The 23,174-nt window shown below is 55.0% G+C and overlaps 1 protein-coding gene and 1 pseudogene across 1 annotated transcript; both read right to left on the bottom strand.

Annotated features, from left to right (window-relative positions):
• Positions 1–23,174, bottom strand: part of LOC138102480 (zinc finger protein 850-like) — a 289,839-nt pseudogene that overhangs the window by 82,232 nt on the left and 184,433 nt on the right.
• Positions 13,766–16,007, bottom strand: LOC138102511 (olfactory receptor 14J1-like). Its single transcript, XM_069000210.1, has 2 exons — positions 15,939–16,007; positions 13,766–14,714 (listed from the first exon to the last, which is right to left on the bottom strand). The coding sequence occupies exon 2, from the start codon at positions 14,690–14,692 to the stop codon at positions 13,766–13,768; it is 927 nt and encodes a 308-aa protein (XP_068856311.1). The 5' UTR covers positions 14,693–14,714; positions 15,939–16,007.

Here is a 23,174-nt window from a genome sequence, read left to right as displayed (position 1 = left end):
AGCAATGTGGGGCACTGCGTGGGGGACACGCTGTATGGGGAGAAACAGGCCCGCTACTGGAACACTGTCCTGGGGTGATGTTATGAGGCTGCTTTATTCCTTAACCCTCCGCTCAATGCCCAAGGACGCTGTGTCTTTAGGATGGACCTGGGGGTGGGGCCAGAGCCACGGGACCCGGGTGAGGGTCAGTTGAACGGCTAGAGCCCAACAGCTCAGGGGCTCCGGGGTGTGGCAGGGCCTGGGAGGGAGTGCGCTGGGAGCGTTGTGCGACTCAGGTTTTTGGTGTTCTGGCTAGCTGGAAAAAGGTTCTGTTGGGTTTTCTTGTTCTTTTTCCCTTCCCTCCCCCTTGCCTCACTGCCTCCCTTCCCTCCAGTCCAGGGAGCCTGCTGGTTGGCCCCAGTGGGCCCACGCTGTGGCTCCGGCTGGTCTGAGCCTGTGTGTCTGTTCCCTCTCCAGGAATTTGTTGTATTTCGTGGTTTCTTCCCCTATTCTACCGTGCTTTGTTTGGTGTTAATAAACGGTTTGGGTTTTTTTTCCACTTTCAGTTCTTGTGACCCACTTGTTTTACTGGTGGAGGAAATGGGGAGGCCCTTTTCCCTTTGGAGGAGACACTCATTCCAGAGTGTTTCCTCCTGAAGTCTTGTCTCCAAAACCGAGACATAAATTTGGTGCCCAACGTAAGGGTCACGTGGAAGCGGGAAAAAAAATTAAAATCATTTTGGTTTGAATCACTTTTGTATTGAGGTACAGCAGTAAGACTGTCCAGAGACTGAGAGCTTCAGGGCCCCTTGTCATCCCTCGGTCGATACTTAGATCAAGTGACAGAGACCCCAAATGCCTCACTTTAGTGCCATCCAGAATATACCATCGCTTGCAGTGTCCCAGATTTGGACCATCCAACTTAATATAGTTTCATCAGGCCGTTGGGTGCAATCCTTCCTCAGGGTACAAGGGCCATCTATGGACAGGGACTCGGTAATGATTTCAGGTTTCACTTGCTCTGCTGGCTGTGAAGGTCCTGGCTGCCCATCATCATCCAGTGGGCAAATGGATTTGGCTTTGTGTTTCTTTCTCTGGACAGGGGCAATTGTTGTTGGTTTAGGCTCCCCATCTGCTTTAGCTGCAGCTGGAGTGATTGGGGTGTCTGCTGCCTTATTCTCCTGCCCCTCTGGCTGTATCTTCTGCCCTACAGAATCCAGCAGCGTGCGGTTAGCATTAGCCAGGACCCAGCACGTGACAATGAGCTTTTCCTTTTCATCAGTGTTGTTATTGCAGTTTTCCTTCAGATACTTCCCCACCTCAGCTGGATTCTGAATTTGTTCAGGGGGGAAGTTCCAGGCTCCTGGGTCAGAAAAGTGCTTCAGGGTCAGGCCTATGTCCTCCCATACCCCACAGCACTTAGGATTTTCTGCAAGTGGGGCAGGTGTCTGGGCAACCCCTCTGGAAATCTCAGCCCTTATTTTAGACAAGCTGGAGACCACATAGAGAAACCCTGCTAGATAACATAACAAGGAGGTGGCATCTTTGACATCCAGGGGAAACTGGACACTTTCAAAAGGTGATGTGCCAGATCTGAAGGGGAAGAAGGAGATGAAGGGCTGGGAGTTATCATCCCCTGCTTTTCCCCTAACAAGCTGGGTGTAATTGCGAATACATTCCAAAAGGAAGCTACCAAGGCCAGAATGGGAAAACAACATGACATACACCTTCTCCATGGCTTCCATTACTCCAGCCAAACTTCGATGAATCACTGGCACCAGGCATATTAAAATGGCAGTGCTGATTCTTATTCCTGACTTCTAAAAGTGTAAGCCAGGGACACGACTGCCCATAGCTGTGGACATGTGTTGCAGTGGGGATAATGTAACACGCCTATACCAAACCAGGAGTCCCATGGAAAAGAAATACATATAGACGGATTCTTGATAGATATTTCAGAGATGTTTATTTCCCCAGCCGCATGGCTGGGCTCTGCTGAAGAACTGTTAGAGTCACAGGGAACCGAGGGTCCTTGCCCGCGCAGGAAACACAAACCAACCCATGGGGAATGAGGCTGACCAGAGGCAGGGAAACCCCGTGTGTCTGTGCCCTCAAGGCTCCCAGGGCTACATGGCAGGGGGAGGAGACCCCGACATTTCCCCCGTTTTATTTTAATAAAAGGAGAATGGAGACAACTGGATAAACATAACAAGAACAGTTTCAAAACAAAACAAGCCACCCTCCTGAGTCTTTAAATGTCCAAACAGATTCTGTGGAACATCTTAGGGCTGACAGAAGGGAGACAGAACTCTCTGAGCATGCTTTGTGGGGAAACTGAGGCAGGAGAGGGTTTAATTTCTTCCCTCCCCCTTTTCATCCCCCACTCGGCACTGGAAAGGGATTTTTGGGGAAACAATTGGCAAAGGTATGGTTTTGTGAGGGAAACCATGGATGGAAAAACGGATTGGGAATACACTGGGGGTAATAGGACATAGGGTAAAAGGGAAAGGTGGGATTAGGAAAGGGAGACTGTAGGGGGGCCTACCAAGGAGATATTGTCTAACATGACTACGATTTTTAGCATATATACTGCCTTTCACAGGAACACCATCAGGCCCAGTGACCTGCGATGCTTGTAACCCTTTTCTACCTTGTATGATTTTGAATTCCACCACCTCTCCATCTCCCAAGCTTGGGATGCATTTTTCTGGGTTATTCTTTTTAATAGCAGTTCTATGCACCAATATGTCTTGCTGGTTATCACATCTTGTTATAAAACCGTAATTTTGTTTAACATTATACCATTTCCCTATCCCTAAGTTCTTAGCTACTATGGTCTTTTCCTTTTTCCGAGTGGCTGCTGTTTTCTGTCTCGCTGTGTCTTTGCTCTCTCTTTTGGTCGCTCCCATGTTGGAATTGTCTGCGCTGCTGGTTCCTGCGCGCTTTTCCCGGGGTCACACTCGGGGCCGCGCGGGCCAGGCCGCGCCGCGCCGCTCCGTTTGCCGTGCGTCGCCTCCTCTGGTCGCAGCTTTGCTGCCGCTGCCTGGGGCTGCACCAACGTCTCTGCGCCCCCAAGCGATGACCCCCCCATGCCCTGCTCCAGCGCGCGTTTCGGCTGGGCGCAGCTCCGCTCTACCGCCACCACCGCCAGCCGCTGCCCGCGCGCCGCCCCTCTCGTTCAGGCGTTCACGGGGCTCGCTCCACCACGCGCTGCACGGGGCCGGGCGGGCACCGCTGGGCAGTGCCACTCCCGCCGCTCCCCGCTCCACCACTGACACTGCGGCTCGCGTGGCTCTGCCCGTGCACGGGAGCTGCCTCGCTGCTGCTCGCAGAGCGCTCGGTGCACGTGGCCTGGGTCGCACGGTCCCTGAGCCAGGCTTCCCTTCACCAGGACACAGCTGACATTGCTCAACAGTCTCGGTAATTAAATAATATTCACGAAAATATTCTTCCATCGGCATATATTTTGACTCAAATATTAACTATGTCCAAACGGTCTTCCAAAAGCCCTTGGTAAGAATTAAATCCCAAGAAACATAGAAAAAGTTCTTAAACAACCATGCCAGGAAGTGTTTCAGTTCTTTTTGAGCTTGAATCAAGCTAAAATTTACAAATCGTTGTTCAAGAATCATTTTAAGCTTGATAAATGTCCATATGCGGCTCTGAAAGCCAAGAGTCTTCCCACGGTTCCTCCATAGTTTAGATATGGAATAGCAAAACAAAACCAAGAAGAGGAATCCAAAGTTTCTAGGGTTTACTCACACAAATCGGTTGCTAAGGGATCAGGGATCGTTCTGCTCACAATTCCCCACCATTTTGTTGCAGTGGCGATACTGTAACACGCCTATATCAAACCAGGAGTCCCGTGGAAAAGAAATACATATAGACGGATTCTTGATAGATGTTTCAGAGATGTTTATTTCCCCAGCCACATGGCCGGGCTCTGCCCAGGAACTGTTACAGTCACGAGGAACCGAGGGTCCTTGCCTGCGCAGGAAACACAAACCAACCAATGGGGAATGAGGCTGACCAGGGGCAGGGAAACCCCGTGTCTCCCCTCAGGGCTACATGGCAGGGGGAGGAGACCCCGACAGACATGTACTTATGGCTAGCTTCCACAGAAAAATTATTAAATCAAACAGCATGGTCTTACTGCTGTACCTCAATACAAAAGTGATTCAAACCAAAATGGTTTTGATTTTTTTCCCCCTATTCCACGTGCCCCTTAAGTTGGGTGCCAAATTTATGTCTTGGTTTTGGAGACAAGACTTCAGGAGGAAACACTCTGGAATGAGTGTCTCCTCCAAAGGGAAAAGGACCTCCCCATTTCCTCCACCAGTAAGACAAGTGGGTCACAAGAACATTGTGGGAGTGTTTATGTTGGTTCAGTCGGGGCATTCCCCTTAAGTTCTGTGTATTTGGTTTATCCCAGTTGGCGCCCTCCCTGTTTTATGTAAATCTCCCTATCTATCAGTTTTGTCTCCTCCCGGGGCTCTGTCTGTCACTCTGGTTCACCTCCCAGGCGTCTAGAAAGTTCTAGCCAGGGGGCCAGGCGATTGGTCCTGGGATAGGAGCCCCTCCCTTACTTTGTTACCATTTGTTCCTGTAAGTGTTCATCACCCTGTTTGCCCTACCCTTCCCCTGCCCTATTGGTTCTTTTGTAACCCCTCCCTTGACCACCACCCCCCCATAAAATCCCTTGCATGCCTTGGCTCAGTGCCATAGAGCTGGGCTCCCCTGGTTGGTGAGGACCTCTGTCTGGGGGTACAATAAACCTTCTGGATTCTACCCAACTCTAGGCCTGCCTCCTTTCCTCCGCCACCTGCTTCGGTCCCTGTGGTCCCCCGGAAGGATCCACGAGCCAGACCTCCGGTCACTCCTACACCGGAGGCTGGTCCCCGCAGCCTGCTGTGTCCAGAGCTGACCGGGCGTGGTAGGACCTGCTCTTACTGGACACAGAGGCAGAACATAAAGTGGGAAAAAACCCAAACTGTTTATTAACACCAAACAAAGCAGGGTAGAACAGGGGAAACAAACCCCGAAATACATCAAATTCCTGGAGAGGGAAGAGATGCACCAACTCAGACCAGCCGGGGCCACCCCGCGGGCCCACCGGGGCCAACCCACAGGCTCCCCGGACCAGAGGGAAGGGAAGGGAGGCAGTGAGGCAAGGGGGAGGGAAGGGAAAAAGAACAAGAAAACCCAACAGAACCTTCTTCCAGCTAGCCAGAACACCAAAAACCCAAGGAGCCGCACAACGCCCCCGGCGCGCTCCCTCCAAGGCCCTGTCGAGACCCAGGAGTCCCTGAGCCGTTGGGCTCTAGCCGTTGAACTGACCCTCACTCACGTCCCGTGGCTCCGGCCCCACCCCCAGGTCCATCCTAAAGACACAGCGTCCTTGGGCATTGAGCGGAGGGTTAAGGAATAAAGCAGCCTCATAACATCACCCCAGGACAGTGTTCCAGTAGCGGGCCTGTTTCTCCCCATACAGCGTGTCCCCCACACAGTGCCCCACATTGCTGTCCAAGTGCAGGAGCTGCTCCAGGTTGTAGCTGAACCTCACCACAAACCCCACCTGGTCTGTACCATTAATGAAACAACAGTTGGACTTTACCATGTGCTGGAAGAGCTCTGTGTATGCAGGACACAGGTGAGGGGGTGGCCCCCCAGCAGCCCCCAGCACCCCACAGCAAGCCAAGAGCTCAGGGGGCCACCCCAGATCCCCACTCCACAACCCCTTGCTCCACGGCCGCCATGAGACTTTTCTTCCCGCAGTCCCACTCTCATTTCCACCCTTTTTCTGTTTTCTCCCCTCCTTTCCCATCAATCCCCAGCTGCCAGCCCCTGCCCCCATCAGTTTGGGGGTCCCAGTCCCCCCTTTTAACCCTTTCCCAACCCTTTTCACACAATCCTCCCAATCCCCGGCCCCCTCCTGCCCAGTTTTGGGATGCCACCCTTCCATTCCCCAATTTCTAAGCTTTCCCGTGCCTGTCCCATTGTCCCCCAGTCCTCAGCCCCCTTCCCATTCTGTCTTTAGGAGGTCCCACTCCCCCTCCAACTCATTTTATGGGTCCCACACACCCATTTTCCCTCCTCTCCCCACTTTTCCCACCATACCCGCACTCCTCTTCCCACCACCTCGGCTCACCTGAGAGCTCCATGCCTGTGGCCGCGGGGCTCGCAGCACCACCAGTGCCACCAGTATGGCCCCAGCTGCCATATCCCCAGCTCTGGGCAGGTGATGAAACCTCCCCTCTCTCCCTTAATTCTGCTCCCGGGGGGCACTGGAGGTGAGGGGGGCCCAGGTGGGGAGGTCTGGGTGCAGCAGATCTGCCTGGCACCTGGGCACTCATCAGTGTGAAAAGCTCAGAGTGGCTAAAAATTGTTTAGTGACATCTTTGGTTGGCTGAGGAAAGGCCCAGGAGCTGAGATAAGGACCAGGAGAGCTCCCGCCCCGACCACCAGCACGGAAAAAAAGACCCAGTCTGGGGACAGGGATTGCATTTCTTAGCAATGAAATCAGAACACGAGAATGAGAAGTGAAATAAATCTCCCAAACATCCTCCCCCCACAATGGGGATCATCTGGAACAGAGGTCACCAGGTCTCTGCCCAACGGGGGTCACTGTGGATCACCCGACATGGATCCTCTGCTGCGAGATGAAGTTGGAGCAGTGCACAAAGCTCTTCCTGCACTCGGGGCACTCACAGGGCTTCCCTTACTGGTGGCTCCGTTGGTGTCTGGTCAAGTGAGAGCTCCTGGAGAAGCTCTTCCCACACTCGGGACACTCGTAGGGCCTCTCCCCGCTGTGGATCTTCTGGTGGCGGAGGAGACTGGAGTTTTGGCTGAAGGTCTTCCCACACTCAGAACACTCGTAGGGCCTCTCCCCGGTGTGGATCCGCTGGTGGCAGCTAAGACTATAGCTCTGGCTGAAGCTCTTCCCACACTCAGAACACTCGTAGGGCCTCTCCCCGGTGTGGATCCTCTGGTGGCAGCTAAGACTATAGCTATGGCTGAAGCTCTTCCCACACTCAGAACACTCGTAGGGCCTCTCCCCAGTGTGGATCCTCTGGTGGCAGCTAAGACTATGTCTCTGCCTGAAGCTCTTCCCACACTCAGGACACTCGTAGGGCCTCTCGCCGGTGTGGATGCGTTTGTGCCTGATGAGGTGGGAGTTGCGCTTGAAGCCCTTCCCGCAGTCGGGGCAGCGGAAGGGCCTCTCATCTGTGTGAATCCGCTGGTGCAGGAGGAGACTGGAGCTGGTCTGAAACGTCTTCCCACATTCGCCACACTCGTAGGGCCTCTCGCCAGTGTGGATCTTCTGGTGGTGAATCAGGCTGGAGCTCTGTCTGAAGCTCTTCCCACATTCCCCACACACATAGAGCCGTTCCCCAGTATGAATCAACCGGTGTTGGATCAGGCTGGAGCTCTGTCTGAAGCTCTGCCCACATTCCCCACACACGTAGGGCCGTTCCCCAGTATGGATCAACTGGTGGTGGATCAGGTTGGTGCTCTGGCTGAAGCTGTTCGCACATTCCAAGCACTTGTAGCGTTTCTCCCTAGCGTGACGCTGCTCATGGACCACCAAGTCTGAATGCTGGCTGGATCTCTGGCCGCCTTCCTGGCACAGGGTGGGTCTTCCCTCCTCAGAGCTCCCTGGGCTGCGTTTGCAGCCCCTCCTCCTGCGGGATCTCCGGTGGTTTTCCTCCCCGTTGGATTCCTGCACTGTGGAGCTGCTCAAAATGGCCTCTTCCACCAGGTGTTGCCGTGGGGATTTGTCCTCCCTGGGCTCCATCCTCAGCTCCTTGTCTGGGGGAGGAAGGACAAGGAGAGGATGGGATTTGCCTCCGTGCCACAGGGAAGGGGAAGGAGATCCCCCCCATCCGTCCCCGGCAGGACGGCCTCGGCAGCGGGGTTGTCCTGCAGCCGGGGGCGATGCTGGGCTGGGAGATGGAGCAGGAGAGAGGGGGAACGGGGCAGGGACTTCCTCCTCACCTGACTGGGTGTCCCGGGGCATCTTCCTCTTTCTCACAGCCTCCGCCTCCATCTGGCCAAGGTTTGGGAGTGGGAAATCCTGGTTTGGAGTGAAAAACACGGTGTGAGTGTGTTGGCTTAGGGGTTGCTCCTGCCCATGTCCTTCTCTAGAAGTCACCGGGCATATCATGACTGTAAAATCGTCTCAAACACCATGCTGGTTTTAACTGCCATGAGAAATGAACCCCACTGATCTGCCCCAAGAGAGATGAAGGTGGGAGTTACAATTCACCAAAGAGATGACAAGAAATACCATGATACAGCTGTAACCCACAAAGGCTGAGTATAACCAGGCACCCTGGGACAAGAGCAGAACGATGGTGGTTAGTTCCTGTGCTGAGCACCACCTGGTCCTGCTGCATGCAAAGCAAAAGGAAAGAAAACAAAACCTGTTGGTCGCAGTGGTAGACACACTGTCCTGTCCAAGTGAAAGTTGCAGTCTTGTTGACAGCAGTGGCCACAGTCCTGTTGGAGTTCGGCTCCTGCCCTGGATCTCTTGAGTGTTGCCAGAAGGCCTCAAACCCAGATTTTATATGCTCAGGTTCAGGTGGGGACTGCTCAGCCCCTCCCCCAGGGTGGGCAGTTTCACAATAGAAAGATGTAATCCTGGGAGTCATGGGATATTTTGGGAGCCCTGATGGTCTCAGTCCTTGCAGCTGCCCATTGTGCTGGGGCCATTCAGTCCATGATGGCCCATCAGCAGAGGTGAGCCCTCAGGCTGGGTGGGACTGTGCTGCTGCTGCTACTCCGGAGGGAGTTATCACAGCGGAGTCACGCAGCAGAGGTTTGCCTCTCCTTCCTTATCTCATTTAACAGCCAGCTCCTCATAGCCTGAGGGGTCGGGGGTGCACTGGGCAGCTCCTGCAAACGACCTATCATGAACAGCTCATCAGAAATGAGATAAGGGGAGTGGAATGCACAGTTTGGTCCCGCCTACAGAGGGCTAAAGTGGCACCCTGCTCCTGTCAGCAGCACAGGCTGGCAGGGAGATGGCATTGTAAGGTCTTGCTCCACTTGGCTTTCAGCCCACTAATCCACGGGAAGGGTCCCTTCCCACCCCAATCCTTCTGGGGTTCTGACAGGGACTTGCTTCCCTTTCCTTCCTCCCTCTGCTTCCAGCTGGGAATGTGCTGGGAAATGTCCAGCAAAGCAGCCTTTGCTGTCTGCTCTGGGAGCCCACCCAGCTGCTGCACCTTGTCTCCTGGCCCTGCACAGCCCCCGTGGGAGGCACGGCAGGACCAGCACCCTGCGAGCCTCGGGAATGCCCCTCTGGCATCCACGGCACACCCTCCAGGGATCTGGAATTCCAGTTCCCAGCAAGGAAAAATGTTTCTGCCCTTGAAGGCAAAGCTCTCAGGAAGGAGCCAAAAGCCAAGTGCAGTAAGATCTTCCAGTGACATTTCACTGCCAGCCTTCATCACCTCATCCATGGTTGTTTTAGCTGGTGGATTGGGAACAAAATCAGGGACGGGCCTTTGGTGGGAGCTGCCCTGGCTCCAGAGAGACACTGAGAGACAAACAGAGCAGGCAAAGAAAGGCAGAAGGGAAAGGAGAACACAAATACAATCAGCTGAGAAGGTGGCACTCTGGAAACCAGACCAGAACTGACTGAAAATGAATGTGACAGGAAGAAATAATTTGGAATTGTGATTTCCTATCAAAATACAATTTCCTGCCTTTCTCACAAACCTCCTCCTGCTGTCATTCAGCAGGGCTTTGCCAAGTGCTCTGCTCGGAGTGGATGTTCCAGGCTGCAGACACAAGGAAACCCAGAATGGGCTTCTTCCTGCTCCTGGGGAGTTTGACATCCTCTGCCGAGGAGATGAGGAGGCAGCAGAAGAAAAGGGCAGCTGGGGTTCACCCTTCCACAGGAATAAGAGGGGGAAAGTCTCTCGTCCTCTCTGTGGCTGCTCCCACAGGGATGTGAAGGCTGATCCCAGACCCCCAAGGGTCACATTCAGGGCTGCCTTCCTGGAATGCTCGTGTGGAATGGAGGGGCAGCGTTGCAGCACCCGGATCCTTGACGACCCGGGCGATCCCCAAGTTTAGTTTCTCTATCCCTCTCCTACCTGGGGAGTCCCGGGGGGGGGTCTCCAAGCCTCTCTTGTCTTGGAATGATTCCGGACTGGGGATGGTCTCTGTCCCGCTCACCCCACTCAGTGCCTGGTGGGGGTCTCTGTCCTTCTCCCCTTGGGATTTTTGGGAGGTGCTTGTGTAGGTTTGGGGGTGTCTGTGTCGCTCTCACCCCAATGGTGCTTGGGCTGGGTCACCCCAGGGGTGAGAGGGACAGAGACTCCCCCAGCCTCCCCAGGTATGAGAAGGTTGGAGAGCCCCTGAGCACACTCAGCAGTGTGAGGGACACAGAGCCCTTGGTCCCCAGTCCCGCACAAGCATTCCCTGGGGCGAGAGGGTTGGAGATGCCCGAGCATCCCCAAGGCTGAAAGGGACAGGGACACTGCCTTGGGAATGCCCTGGAGTGAGAGGGACAGGGACAACCCCACCAAGCCCCTCCCCAGCATCCCCCAGGGAGAGAGGCACAGAGATCCCTTGAGCATCCCCTGGGCACCGGACAAAATAAACTTGGCAGAAATCAAACTTAACTCTACCGAAAATGCTTGGAGGAATGTTTGCTCTTCCCACAAGTCACTTGTGATGAAAACGCAAACAAACCCCAACCATGAATGAACCAACAGCACAAGCAGTGATGGTGGCAATTCAAAGGTCCAGTGGTTCCTGCACAGCTCCAGCTCAGCTGCTGGCAGGTTCCTGTAAAAGAAAAGTGAAAGTTCGGCCCAATACAGATGATTTAAAGGAAGGATAAACTCTGTGTAGCTGTCACAGAGGTGACAGGGATAAAGAAAAAAATGATTCTCATATTTGGCAAAGGGCCCAGCCTGTGAAAGAGAAGAGGGGGGAGAGCAAGGGAGTGACAGGGACAGAGACCTCCCCTGGGGAGGGGCGAGTGTGACACTGACCCCTGTGTGTGTGGCCTTCCCGGGGTGGGGGTTTCACACCTGAGCCAGTCTGGGTAAGGGGGGTGGTGTTCACTCCGCCTGGGCTGGGGTTACCCCACACCCCCAAACGCTCCTCCTGCCCCCTTGGTTGGGGGATGGGGGTGCAAACCTGGCCTCAGCAAATGGGTCTGGGGGCTGGGGCCTCCCCCAGCCAGGGCTGATTTTCAGGACAGCTCTGGCCTTGGCTTTCTGGTGGATTCATTCTCCTCCCTCAGCCTTGTTTCCTTCTCCCTAGACCTGAGATCCCTGGCTAAGAGTCCCCCTTTCCCTGATCTCAAGGTTCCTTAGCTCAACTTGCAGGCCAAAGTTCCCCTCAGGAGGACCATTCAGGGACAGGGGGTGCTTGGGTGGTGGCAGCTCCTTTATACGGTTCAGGCATAATGAGCAAAAAGCCCTTCCTGACAAAGTTTCATGGCTGGCTGGGTTTGGGGTGGAGGAGACCACAGTCCACAGAGGGCTTACACAGGTTTACACAGACTCCCCTGCCACTGAGGGGGACAAGGAGGTTTCAGGTCTGTGGTGCTACCTCTGGTCAGAGGTACTGAACACCCATCCTCCCTTACACAAACTGGCCCAGCTGGGAAACCTCCAACACTGGAAAGGCCATATCCACGGGATATTCACATGAGAGGCAGCTGAGGGGGTGTCATAATCCATCAAAGACCTCCCAAAGTGCTCCCAAAACTTATTCCTGAGGCCTTGCTCCACAGGACTGCACATGATGCAAAGTGATGCAGCAGACCCAGAGTCTGCGGCAAGAGACAGTGTCCAAGTGCCCTCCCCCAGGGGAGGTACCTGGGTATTCCCACCTGCCCTGAGCATATATTAATCCATTGGATTCTGTGCTTTTAGGGGGACTCTTACCACCAAAAAGACCAGCTGGAGAGCATCATTGGGATCCCAGTGGGATCCATGGAGTGGTGTATTTTCTTTCATCTGTCTCTCTCACGCTCTTTCTGCCCCCCAACCTCTTTTCTATCTCTTTCTCTTCTCTCTCTCTCTCATATTTGCTATTAAATAAAGCCCGTACTATTGACTTTGGTCTTGGTCTTGTTTGCACCTTAATTTGGACAGAGGCATTTCTAATTCCTTTCAAGATTGGACTGTGACATCCTGCTGTGCTGAGAGTTTACACTTAGTTCCATGAGGTATCTCTATGTGACAATGTTCTCCTGGGTTCCAAGAGGCCCCACTGTGTCACAATAGAGCCTTGGTTCCATGAGATTCCATTGCCCCCAATGGTTTCCTGGGTTCCAAGAGGCCCCACTGTGTCACAATAGCCCCTTCCATCCATGAGCCATGCCACGGTTCCAGTTGCACCTGGCTTCCATGAGGCGCTGCTGTGTTCACAATTGACACATGGTTCCATGAGATTTCACTGCATCACAATGTTCTCCTTAGTTTCAGGAGAGGCTGACGTGTTGACAATTGACCCTTGGTTCCTTGAGATTCCGTTGCATCACAGAAGTCTCCTTGGTTCCATGAGGCCCTCCTCTGCCACTAGGGAGCCGTAGTTCCATGTTTTTCCATTGTGTGTCAATGGCTTCCAGTGCTCTGTGAGGCCACAACATCAAACAGGGGATATTTGCTCCCATCGGTTTCCTCGGTGTTCCAATGGTCTCCTGGTTTCCATGCAGCCCCTCTTTGGAACAACTGAGACTTGCTTCCCGGAGGTTCTATTGCGTCACAATGGTCTCCTGGCTTCATTGAGGCCCCACTGTCTTTACAATGGACACTTGGTTCCCCAAGATTCCATGGCGTCACTGTGCTCTCCTGTGATTCATCAGGCTGTGCTGTGTCACCATGGACACTTGCTTCCTCAAAGGCTGGAGATGTCCCAGTGGCACTGGCTGGCCCTCAGGCCCGGCTTTGTTCCAATGGCGCCTTGGTTGCATGAGAATCCATTGCCCCACACTGGTCTCCTGGGTGCCACGGGGCCTTTCTGTGTCACAGTGGACCCTTGATTGCACCAGCCTTGGCAATGTCCCAGTGGAATCTGGGTTCCATGAGACCCTGCCATGTCACAATTGACCACTGGTTCCATGAGACTCCATTGTGACCCTGCGCTCTCCTAGATCCCATGAAGCCTTGCTGTGCCACAATGGCGCCTTCTTTCTACTAGGCCTGGTAATGTTTCTGTGGCCATTGTGTTCCATGAGGCCCCTCTCTATAACAACCGGGCCTTGATTCCATGAGATTCCATTGCATCACAAAGATGTTCTGGGTTCCATGAAACCCCACTGTGTCACAATGGACACTGGGTTCCATGAGTGGTGGCACTGTTTGCACACCACCTCTGTCTGAAGAGGCCCCACTTTGTCACAATTGACTCTGGGTTCCATGGGCTGGGAAGAGCAGAGGTGGGAAGAGGCTGGGCCATTGTCCCTGGCTGTGCTGCTGTGCTGGGAGTCTCTTCCCTCCAGCTGTGCCCACAGGCACTGCCCCTGCAGAGCCAGAGAAGGGCTGAGGAACAAACCTTGGACACACAAGTCAGGGCAGACATTCCTTTTGATTCAAATGCACAGGGAAGAAGCCTCCTGAAAGTCTTTGTGTTTCCAAAGAAAGGCAGACGTTCATGTAGAAATGCTAAGAGCAGTACTACAGGATTTTATAAAAAACAGCATAACACTAGAAAAAGAAGAAAAGAAGGCACCAATGAAAAAATGGACAAATAGAAAAAAACCCCTGAGATTGTAAAGAGTTACATTCTGAAGGTTCTGGAGCAGAAAAGAGAGAGTTTATTGCTTCTGAAAAGATATAGTCATCATTTTCCTCAGGGCATCCTTGAGCTCCTGGTTCCTCAGGCTGTAGATGAGGGGGTTCAGGGCTGGAGGCACCACCGAGTTCAGAACTGACACCACCACATCCAGGGATGGGGACGAGATGGAGGGGGGCTTCAGGTGAGCAAATGTGCCAGTGCTGAGAAACAGAGAGGCCAGGTGAGGGAGGCACATGCAAAAGGCTTTGTGGCAGCCCTGCTCAGAGGGGATCCTCAGCACGGCCCTGAAGAACTGCACATAGGAGAAAAGCATGAACACAAAACAACCCAAAAAAGGAAAAGTACTAAAAGCAAGAAGCCCAAATTCCCTCAGGTATGTGTCTGAGCAGGAGAGCCTGAGGATGTGTGGGATTTCACAGAAGAACTGGCCCAGGGCGTTGTCCTGGCACAGGGGCAGAGAAAATGTATTGGCCGTGTGCAGCAGAGCAGTGAGAAAGCCACTGACCCAGGCAGCTGCTGCCATGTGGGCACAAGCTCTGCTGCCCAGGAGGGTCCCGTAGTGCAGGGCTTTGCAGATGGACATGTAGCAGTCGTAGCACATGACGGTGAGGAGGAAATCCTCTGTTCCAAGGAAGAAGACAATCAGAAACACCTGAGCAGCACATCCTGTGTAGGAGATGTGGCTGGTGCCCCAAAGGGAATTGTGCATGGCCTTGGGGACAGTGGTGCAGATGGAGCCCAGGTCAGTGAGGGCCAGGTTGAGCAGGAAGAAGAACATGGGGCTGTGCAGGTGCTGGCCGCAGGCTCCGGTGCTGATGATGAGGCCGTTGGCCAGGAGGGCAGCCAGGGAGATGCCCAGGAAGAGGCAGAAGTGCAGGAGCTGCAGCTGCCGCGTGTCTGCCAATGGCAGCAGGAGGAAGTGGCTGATGGAGCTGCTGTTGGACATTGCTGTGTCTGGCCATGGGCACCTGTTCATGGAGAAAGGACAGTGACAAGTCAGGACAGGCTGCTTGGAGCCAAACCTGTGCCATTCCCTGCAGACTGTGCCGCTGGGACTGCCCCACCCTTGTTCCTGCTCTGGGAAAACCTTCACCCAGTTGCCTGCCTGAGCTCCACTTGTGCTGTCTGAGTGTGCCAGGAGCAGCCAGGCCTGAGCGTGGGGGCTCTCGAGGAGCCATTGCTGTCCCGCTGCCCTGGGTTTGTGGCCGTGTGGCAGAGGGACAAGGCTGGAGAGTCAGGATTTGTCAGTGGACTCCCTCCTAGAAAGGCTTGGTAGCAGTTTTACTCTCAGTTCCACAGGACAGGGATGGCAGGAGTGAGTTTTAGGAAAGGTTTTCCTACCCACACATCATTCCTGCTTCTCTGAGGTCAGAAATCCCCAGCATTTCTGCTGCACTCCACCTTTGCCACTGAGAGAGGTGAGAGGCAAAGGATTCCCTGTGGCTCAGGGCAAGCTGAGGGGCTGCATGGGCTTGTTCCCAACTGCCCTAGGCTTGCCCCTTTGGCTGCTGTCCAAGCACAATCACACTCCCGGTTCACCATGGCATAAACCAGACCCTGCCCAGAGCACAGGGATCCCTGAATGTCTCACCCTCTCTAAAGGTCTCTGAGCAAGGTCTCAGCACCCCCTTCTGCCAGGGACACTCACGCTACCCTTGGCAAACTCAGCAGCATTTCCTCAGCTGTGGCATCTCTGCGCTTCCCTGGGGGACATTCAGGGCACGCCGAGAGGCTCTGGCACAGATTTGCACCCAGGAGGGCAGCTCAGAGCTTGGAAGGACACAGTGAGGAGAGCTCTGGGTGTACCCATGATGGTATCTCAGGGAGGGAGGCTCAGCTCATTCCCCTTTCCCATGGACTGCTTTGCCCACAGCCCCACAGGGCACAGGGAAGCTTGGACATCCCATTCCCATGGACAGCCTTGTCTGGCAGGAATCCCAAGGGCAGAGCCTGACTCAGCTGCTGCAGATCCCAGAGCCCAACTGAGAGCACCAGATAGCAGTGACAATGTCAGAGGAGTAATAATAATAACAATAACAAGGACAATAGCAGAGACTCAGAATGTTCTGTCATTCTGGGATTCCAACTCCTGTTCTGCTTCTCTCATCCCGCAACCTTCCCAGCCTGCTCCAAGCAGGAAATCCAAACACGCTCAGGAACGCTCCTGATCTTGACAGCAATCCCTGGCTTACCTTCTTTTGGGAAGCGCCTCCGGAGCTGTGCCCAGGCTGGTCTGGAGCTGGGAGCAGCCCTGCCCCAAACAGCAGCTCTCAGCAGTAGCACCTGTCCTGCTCAGGGTCACTCCTTCCCCTCACTGCTCCTCCCCCAGCGCTGGCAGCAGCTCCCCGGGCCGGCTGAGAGCTGCCCCTGGCAGGCAGCAGAGTCCCTGCCCCAGCACAGCGCCCTGGGCTGCAGGACCCTGCTCTGAAGGACAGCCCTGGGCACCTCTGGCTGCAGCCCCGGCCGAGAGGTCACTGCTGTCCTCACACACATTCCCCTGGCCAGGTACAGCTCTCCCAACCCCCTATGGCCCCTCAGCCCCAGACACCAACCCACATCTATGGAGCTCCCCCTCAGTGCCATGGAGACTCTCAAGGCCACCCCCAGCACCACAGAGTCCTCCTTGTCCCCATCAGATCCAACACCACCTCCAAACTGACCGCTCCGGGGCACTGCCAGGGCCGTGCCACCCTGCAGATCCCTGCAAACCACAGTGGTGTCTTCGAGGCCACAACCCGAGTCTCAGACAGTTTCCCACTCTTTATGTCTGGAGCTGACCAAGAAATGCCCCATGGTGGGGTGCCCCTTTCCTGCAGTCACCGCAAGGACCAATGTCAAACTGAGCCCTCACTGAGGCTTTCCCCAGGAGAAGCAGCATTTGTTCCCCCACAGAGCAGCCTGTTCTTTTGGGGGGCAGTGGGCACAGGGGCAACAGCAGTCCTGAAGGAAGCGGGATTGCCTGCGGAACAGCCTGACACCAAACAGACTTCAGTGTCACAAAGGCAGAGGAGAGGGGTTCCCTGGGAGGCCAAGGCAGGCAGATCTGATTGTCCTGGCAGGTTTCATCTGGGAACAGACCTTGGATACACAGAAATTTGGAAGAGGAATCTCAATTTTGGCCATGGGCCCCTGGAGGAGAAGGACAGATCTGTTCCATAGGAAGGAAAGCACAGAGCCCCAGAGCTCCAGGGGCAGATGAGAAGCGACTCTCAACATTCCAAGATCAGCTGGAGCTGTCAGGTGGCCACCAGGAGGCCAAGCCAGCCAGAGCTTTTCCAGGTTCCCTTGCTTCCATGGGCCCCTCACTGTCACAAACGTGTCCTTGGCTCCAGCAGTGTCACAATGGACCCTGTGATTCCATGAGGACCTACAGGAGCACAATGGTCTCCTTGGATCCACAGGGGCTCTCAGAATAACACTGGCCCCTTGTTTCCATGGAGCCCAGCAGTGCCCTGATGATCCCCTTGCATCCAATTCCAAAATTATAGGGCTCTTAAGCAAAAAATGCAGGAAAAGGAGGAACAGCTCTTTACTATAAAATACAGAGAGCACAACAGAACAAACAACACCACGGGAACAGAAGGTTCCCACTCGCTAAGCACAAACCATCATGGGATACTGCATCCCTGACTCAGCCCCAAGACAGGTTTGAGAAATGAGCCTTGTGGGAGCCCACCTGGCACAGAGGATTTTCCATCTGGCAACACGGGGGATGCTCTGGGGGCTGCTGAGAGACTGAAATGTTGTGGTTCACAGCTGAGACTTTGTCAGGAAGAGCTTTTTGCCCATTTTGGCAGAACTGTATAAAGGAGCTGCCACCACCCAAGCACCCCCTGTCCCTGAATGTGCCTCCTGAGGGGAACTTTGAGCTGCAAGTTTAGCTAAGGAACCTTGAGATCAGGGAAAGGGGGACTCTTAGCCAGGGATCTCAGGTCTAGGGAGAAGGAAACAAGGCTGAGGGAGGAGAATGAATCCACCAGAAAGCCAAGGCCAGAGCTGTCCTGAAAATCAGCCCTGGCTGGGGGAGCCCCCTGGCTGGGGGAGGCCGCTGCCCCCAGACCCATTTGCTGAGGCCAGGTTTGCACCCCCATCCCCCAACCAAGGGGCAGGAGGAAAGTTTGGGAATGTGGGGTAACCCCAGCCCAGGGGGAGTGAACACCACCCCCCTTACCCAGACTGGCTCAGGTGTGAAACCCCCACCCCGGGAAGGCCACACACACAGGGGACAGTGTCACACTCGCCCCTCCCCAGGGGAGGTCTCTGTCCCTGTCACTCCCTTGCACTCCCCCCTTTTCTCTTTCACAGGCTGGTGGCCTTTGCCAAATGTGAGAATCATTTTTCTGTTTATACCTGTCACCTCTGTGACAGCTACACAGAGTTTATCCTTCCTTTAAATCATCTGTATTGGGCCAAACTTTCACTTTTCTTTTACAGGAACCTGCCAGCAGCTGAGCTGGAGCTGTGCGGGAACCACTGGACCTTTGAATTGCCACCATCACTGCTTGTGCTGTTGGTTCATTCATGGTTGGGGTTTGTTTGCGTTTTCATCACAAGTGACTTGTGGGAAGAGCAAACATTCCTCCAAGCATTTTCGGTAGAGTTAAGTTTGATTTCTGCCAAGTTTATTTTGTCCGGTGCCCAGGAGATGCTCAAGGGGTCTGTGTGCCTCTCTCCCTGGGGGATGCTGGGGAGGGGCTTGGTGGGGTTGTCCCTGTCCCTCTCACTCCAGGGCATTCCCAAGGCAGTGTCCCTGTCCCTTTCAGCCTTGGGGATGCTCGGGCATCTCCATCCCTCTTGCCCTAGGGAATGCTTGTGCGGGACTGGGGACCAAGGGCTCTGTGTCCCTCACACTTCTCAGTGTGCTCAGGGGCTCTCCAACCTTCTCATACCTGGGGAGGCTGGGGGTCTCTGTCCCTCTCGCCCCTGGGGTGACCCAGCCCAAGCACCATTGGGGTGAGAGCGACACAGACACCCCCAAACCCACACAAGCACCTCCCGAGAATCCCAAGGGGAGAAGGACAGAGACCCTCACCAAGCACTGAGTGGGGTGAGAGGGACAGAGACCATCCCCACCTCTGAATCATTCCCCAACAAGAGAGGCTTGGACACCCCCGCGGGACTCCCCAGGTAGGAGAGGGACAGAGAAACTAAACTTGGGGGGGGAGCTGGGTGGTCCAAGATCCGGGTGCTGCCACGCTGCCCCTCCATTCCACACGAGTATTCTGGGAAGGCAGCTCTAAATGTGACCCTGCCAGAAGCCCAGAAGGATTGGGGTGGGAAGGGACCCTGCCCGTGGGTTAGTGGGCTGAAAGCCAAGTGGAGCAAGACCTTACAATGCCATCTCCCTGCCAGCCTGTGCTGCTGACAGGAGCAGGGTGCCACTTTAGCCCTCTGTGGGTGGGACCAAACTGTGCATTCCACTCCCCTTAGCTCATTTCTGATGAGCTGTTCATGATGGGTCCTTTGCAGGAGCTGCCCAGTGCACCCCCAACCCCTCAGGCTATGAGGAGCTGGCTGTTAAATGAGATAAGGAAGGAGAGGCAAACCCTGGGAGGCAGGGCAGTGTTTCTTTTTCTGCACACCAATGACTCAGCTGTGATAACTCCCTGCGGGGTAGCAGCAGCAGCACAGTCCCACCCAGCCTGAGGGCTCACCTCTGCTGATGGGCCATCATGGACTGAATGGCCCCAGCACAATGGGCAGCTGCAAGGACTGAGACCATCAAGGCTCCCAAAATATCCCATGACTCCCAGGATGACATCATTCCATTGTGAAACTGCCTGCCCTGGGGGAGGGGCTGAGCATTTCCCACCTGAACCTGAGCATATAAAATCTGGGTTTGAGGCCTTCTGGCTACACTCCGCAGATCCAGGGTGGGAGCAGAACTCCAACAGGACTGTGGCCACTGCTGTCGACAAGACTGCACTCATCACTTGGACAGGACAGTGTGTCTACCACTGCAACCAACAGGTTTTGTTTTCTTTCCTTTTGCTTTGCATGCAGCGGGACCAGGTGTTGCTCAGCACAGGAACTAACCACCACCGTTCTGCTCTTGTCCCAGGGTGCCTGGTTATACTCAGCCTTTGTGGGTTACAGCTGTATCATGGTATTTCTTGTCATCTCTTTGGTGAATTGTAACTCCCACCTTCATCTCTCTTGGGGCAGATCAGTGGGGTTCATTTCTCGTGCCAGTTAAAACCAGCACGGTGTTTGAGACGATTTTACAGTCATGATACGTCCGGTGACTTCTAGAGAAGGACTTGGGCAGGAGCAACCCCTAAGCCAAGACTCTCACACCTTGTTTTTCCCTCCAAACCAGGATTTCCCACTCCCAAACCTTGGCCAGATGGAGGCAGAGGCTGTGAGAAAGAGGAAGATGCCCCAGGACACCCAGGCAGGTGAGGAGGAAGTCAGTGCTCCTTTCCCCCTCTCTCCTGCTCCATCTCCCAGCCCAGCATCACCCCCGGCTGCAGGACAACCCCACTGCCGATGCCGTCCTGCCGGGGACGGACGGGGGGGATCTCCTTCCCCTTCCCTGTGGCACGGAGGCAAATCCCATCGTCTCCTTGTCCTTCCTCCCCCAGACAAGGAGCTGAGGATGGAGCCCAGGGAGGACAAATCCCCACGGCAACACCTGGTGGAAGAGGCCATTTTGAGCAGCTCCACAGTGCAGGAATCCGACAGGGAGGAAAACCACCGGAGATCCCACAGGAGGAGGGGCTGCAAACGCAGCCCAGGGAGTTGTGAGGAGGAAAGACCCACCCTGCACTGGGAAGGTGGCCGGAGATCCAGCCAGCATTCAGACTTGGTGGTCCATGAGCAGCGTCACGCTAGGGAGAAAGGCTACAAGTGCTTGGAATGTGCGAAGAGCTTCAGCCAGAGCACCGACCTGATCCACCACCAGTTGATTCATACTGGGGAACGCCCCTACGTGTGTGGGGAATGTGGGCAGAGCTTCAGACAGAGCTCCAACCTGATCCAACACCGGTTGATTCATACTGGGGAACGGCTCTATGTGTGTGGGGAATGTGGGAAGAGCTTCAGACAGAGCTCCAGCCTGATTCACCACCAGAAGATCCACACTGGCGAGAGGCCCTACGAGTGTGGCGAATGTGGGAAGACGTTTCAGACCAGTTCCAGTCTCCTCCTGCACCAGCGGATTCACACAGATGAGAGGCCCTTCCGCTGCCCCGACTGCGGGAAGGGCTTCAAGCGCAACTCCCACCTCATCAGGCACAAACGCATCCACACCGGCGAGAGGCCCTACGAGTGTCCTGAGTGTGGGAAGAGCTTCAGGCAGAGACATAGTCTTAGCTGCCACCAGAGGATCCACACTGGGGAGAGGCCCTACAAGTGTCCCGAGTGTGGGAAGAGCTTCAGCCATAGCTATAGTCTTAGCTGCCACCAGCAGATCCACACTGGGGAGAGGCCCTACGAGTGTTCTGAGTGTGGGAAGACCTTCAGCAACAACTCCAGTCTCCTCCGCCACCAGAAGATCCACAGCGGGGAGAGGCCCTACGAGTGTCCCAAGTGTGGGAAGAGCTTCTCCAGGAGCTCTCACTTGACCAGACACCAACGGAGCCACCAGTAAGGGAAGCCCTGTGAGTGCCCCGAGTGCAGGAAGAGCTTTGTGCACTGCTCCAACTTCATCTCGCAGCAGAGGATCCATGTGGGGTGATGCACAGTGACCCCCGTTGGGCAGAGACCTGGTGACCCCTGTTCCAGATGATCCCCATTGTGGGGGGAGGATGTTTGAGAGATTTATTTCACTTCTCATTCTCGTGTTCTGATTTCATTGCTAAGAAATGCAATCCCTGTCCCCAGACTGGGTCTGTTTTTCCGTGCTGGTGGTCAGGGCAGGAGCTCTCCTGGTCCTTATCTCAGCTCCTGGGCCTTTCCTCAGCCAACCAAAGAAGTCACTAAACAATTTTTAGCCACTCTGAGCTTTTCTCGCTGATGACTGCCCAGGTGCCAGGCAGATCTGCTGCACCCAGACCTCCCCACCTGGGCCCCCCTCACCCCCAGTGCCCCCCGGGAGCGGAATTAAGGGAGAGGGGAGGTTTCAGCACCTGCCCAGAGCTGGGGATGGGGCATCTGGGGCCATACTGGTGGCGCTGGTGGTGCTGGGAGCCCCCTGGCCACAGGCATGGAACTCTGAGGTGAGCCAAGGAGTGGGACCCCCTAAAGCAAGAATGGGAAGGGGGCTGAGGACTGGGGGAATGATGGGAGAGGCGTGGGAAAGCTTAGAAATTGGGGAATGGAAGGGTGGGATCCCAAAACTGGGCAGGAGGGGACCGGGGATTGGGAGGATTGTGTGAAAAGGGTTGGGAAAGGGTTAAAAGGGGGGACTGGGACCCCCAAACTGATGGGGGCAGGGGCTGGCAGCTGGGGATTGATGGGAAAGGAGGGGAGAAAACAGAAAAGGGTGGAAATGAGGGTGGGACTGCGGGAAGGAATGTCCCATCGTGGTTGTGGAGCAAGGGGTTGTGGAGTGGGGATCTGGGGTGGCCCCCTGAGCTCTTGGCTTGCTGTGGGGTGCTGGGGGCTGCTTGGGGGCCACCCCCTGAACTGTGTCCTGCATACACAGGACTCTTCCAGCACGTGGTAAAGTCCGAGTGTCGCTTCATTAATGGTACCGACGAGGTGAAGTTACCCCTCCAAAGTCTGAGGGAAACATGGCTGCAAAGGTGGAAGCGCAGGCTCCCGACCCTGGGGGTGGAGCAGAGGAGAAACGGGCAGTCCTAGCTCCCAGCCGCAAATGGCACCGCGCCACCCCCCTCTGCCGGACAGCGGATCATCGTCCGACGGTGAAGCAGCCTCTACGGCTTTGTCACCCACAGAGCCAGAGCCAGCCAGGGCTGCCGGGGGTCAGCCTCAAGAGGAGGAGAACCACCGAGAGATGATGCATGAAGTAATCAAGAAGCTTGCTGAATTGCCTACACGTCAGGACGCGCTGGAGTCTAAGGCTTGCGAAACCACACCATCAGCACCATGGCGTCCTGTGCACCCACCGGTCAAGTGAACCACCAGAACTCCTATGTTCCCGTCGGGAGAACCGAGCACAGTGCCTACGGCCCCTCCCTTCCCGCGAGAGGAGGTGCAGCCATCGCCTCCGTCAGCCCTGACGGCGAGGACTGATCCATTGTGACGGAGATGGAGTGGAGTTGTCTGTAATGCAAACATTCGGAGAGGTTTGCTTCTCGTAAGCATCCTAACCGGGTCCCGCGCAATGTTGACAGCAATCCAGAAGAGACAAAACATGTGGGTCACCCTAGCTGATTTAACGGGGCAAGGCTCCATGTGTCTGAGCCTGGCCACGCCAGGGGACCCATTTTGCACCTGTTTAATCGGGGTCCCACATTTTAACCCGCAAGACTTCCGAGGGATGCTAAACAGCAGCTCCCTGATAGGGAACGGCACAAACAATG

Source organism: Aphelocoma coerulescens, unplaced genomic scaffold (genome assembly GCF_041296385.1).
Source record: "Aphelocoma coerulescens isolate FSJ_1873_10779 unplaced genomic scaffold, UR_Acoe_1.0 HiC_scaffold_77, whole genome shotgun sequence".
Classification (NCBI taxonomy): Eukaryota; Metazoa; Chordata; class Aves; order Passeriformes; family Corvidae; genus Aphelocoma; species Aphelocoma coerulescens.
The sequence above is the reverse complement of the archived record's forward strand: the minus strand, read 5'-3'. Positions and strand labels throughout refer to the sequence as shown.

What these genes read in the sequence shown, in the direction of transcription:
- LOC138102511 (XM_069000210.1), bottom strand. Translation starts at nt 14,692, where the DNA reads ATGTCCAACAGCAGCTCCATCAGCCACTTCCTCCTGCTGCCATTGGCA.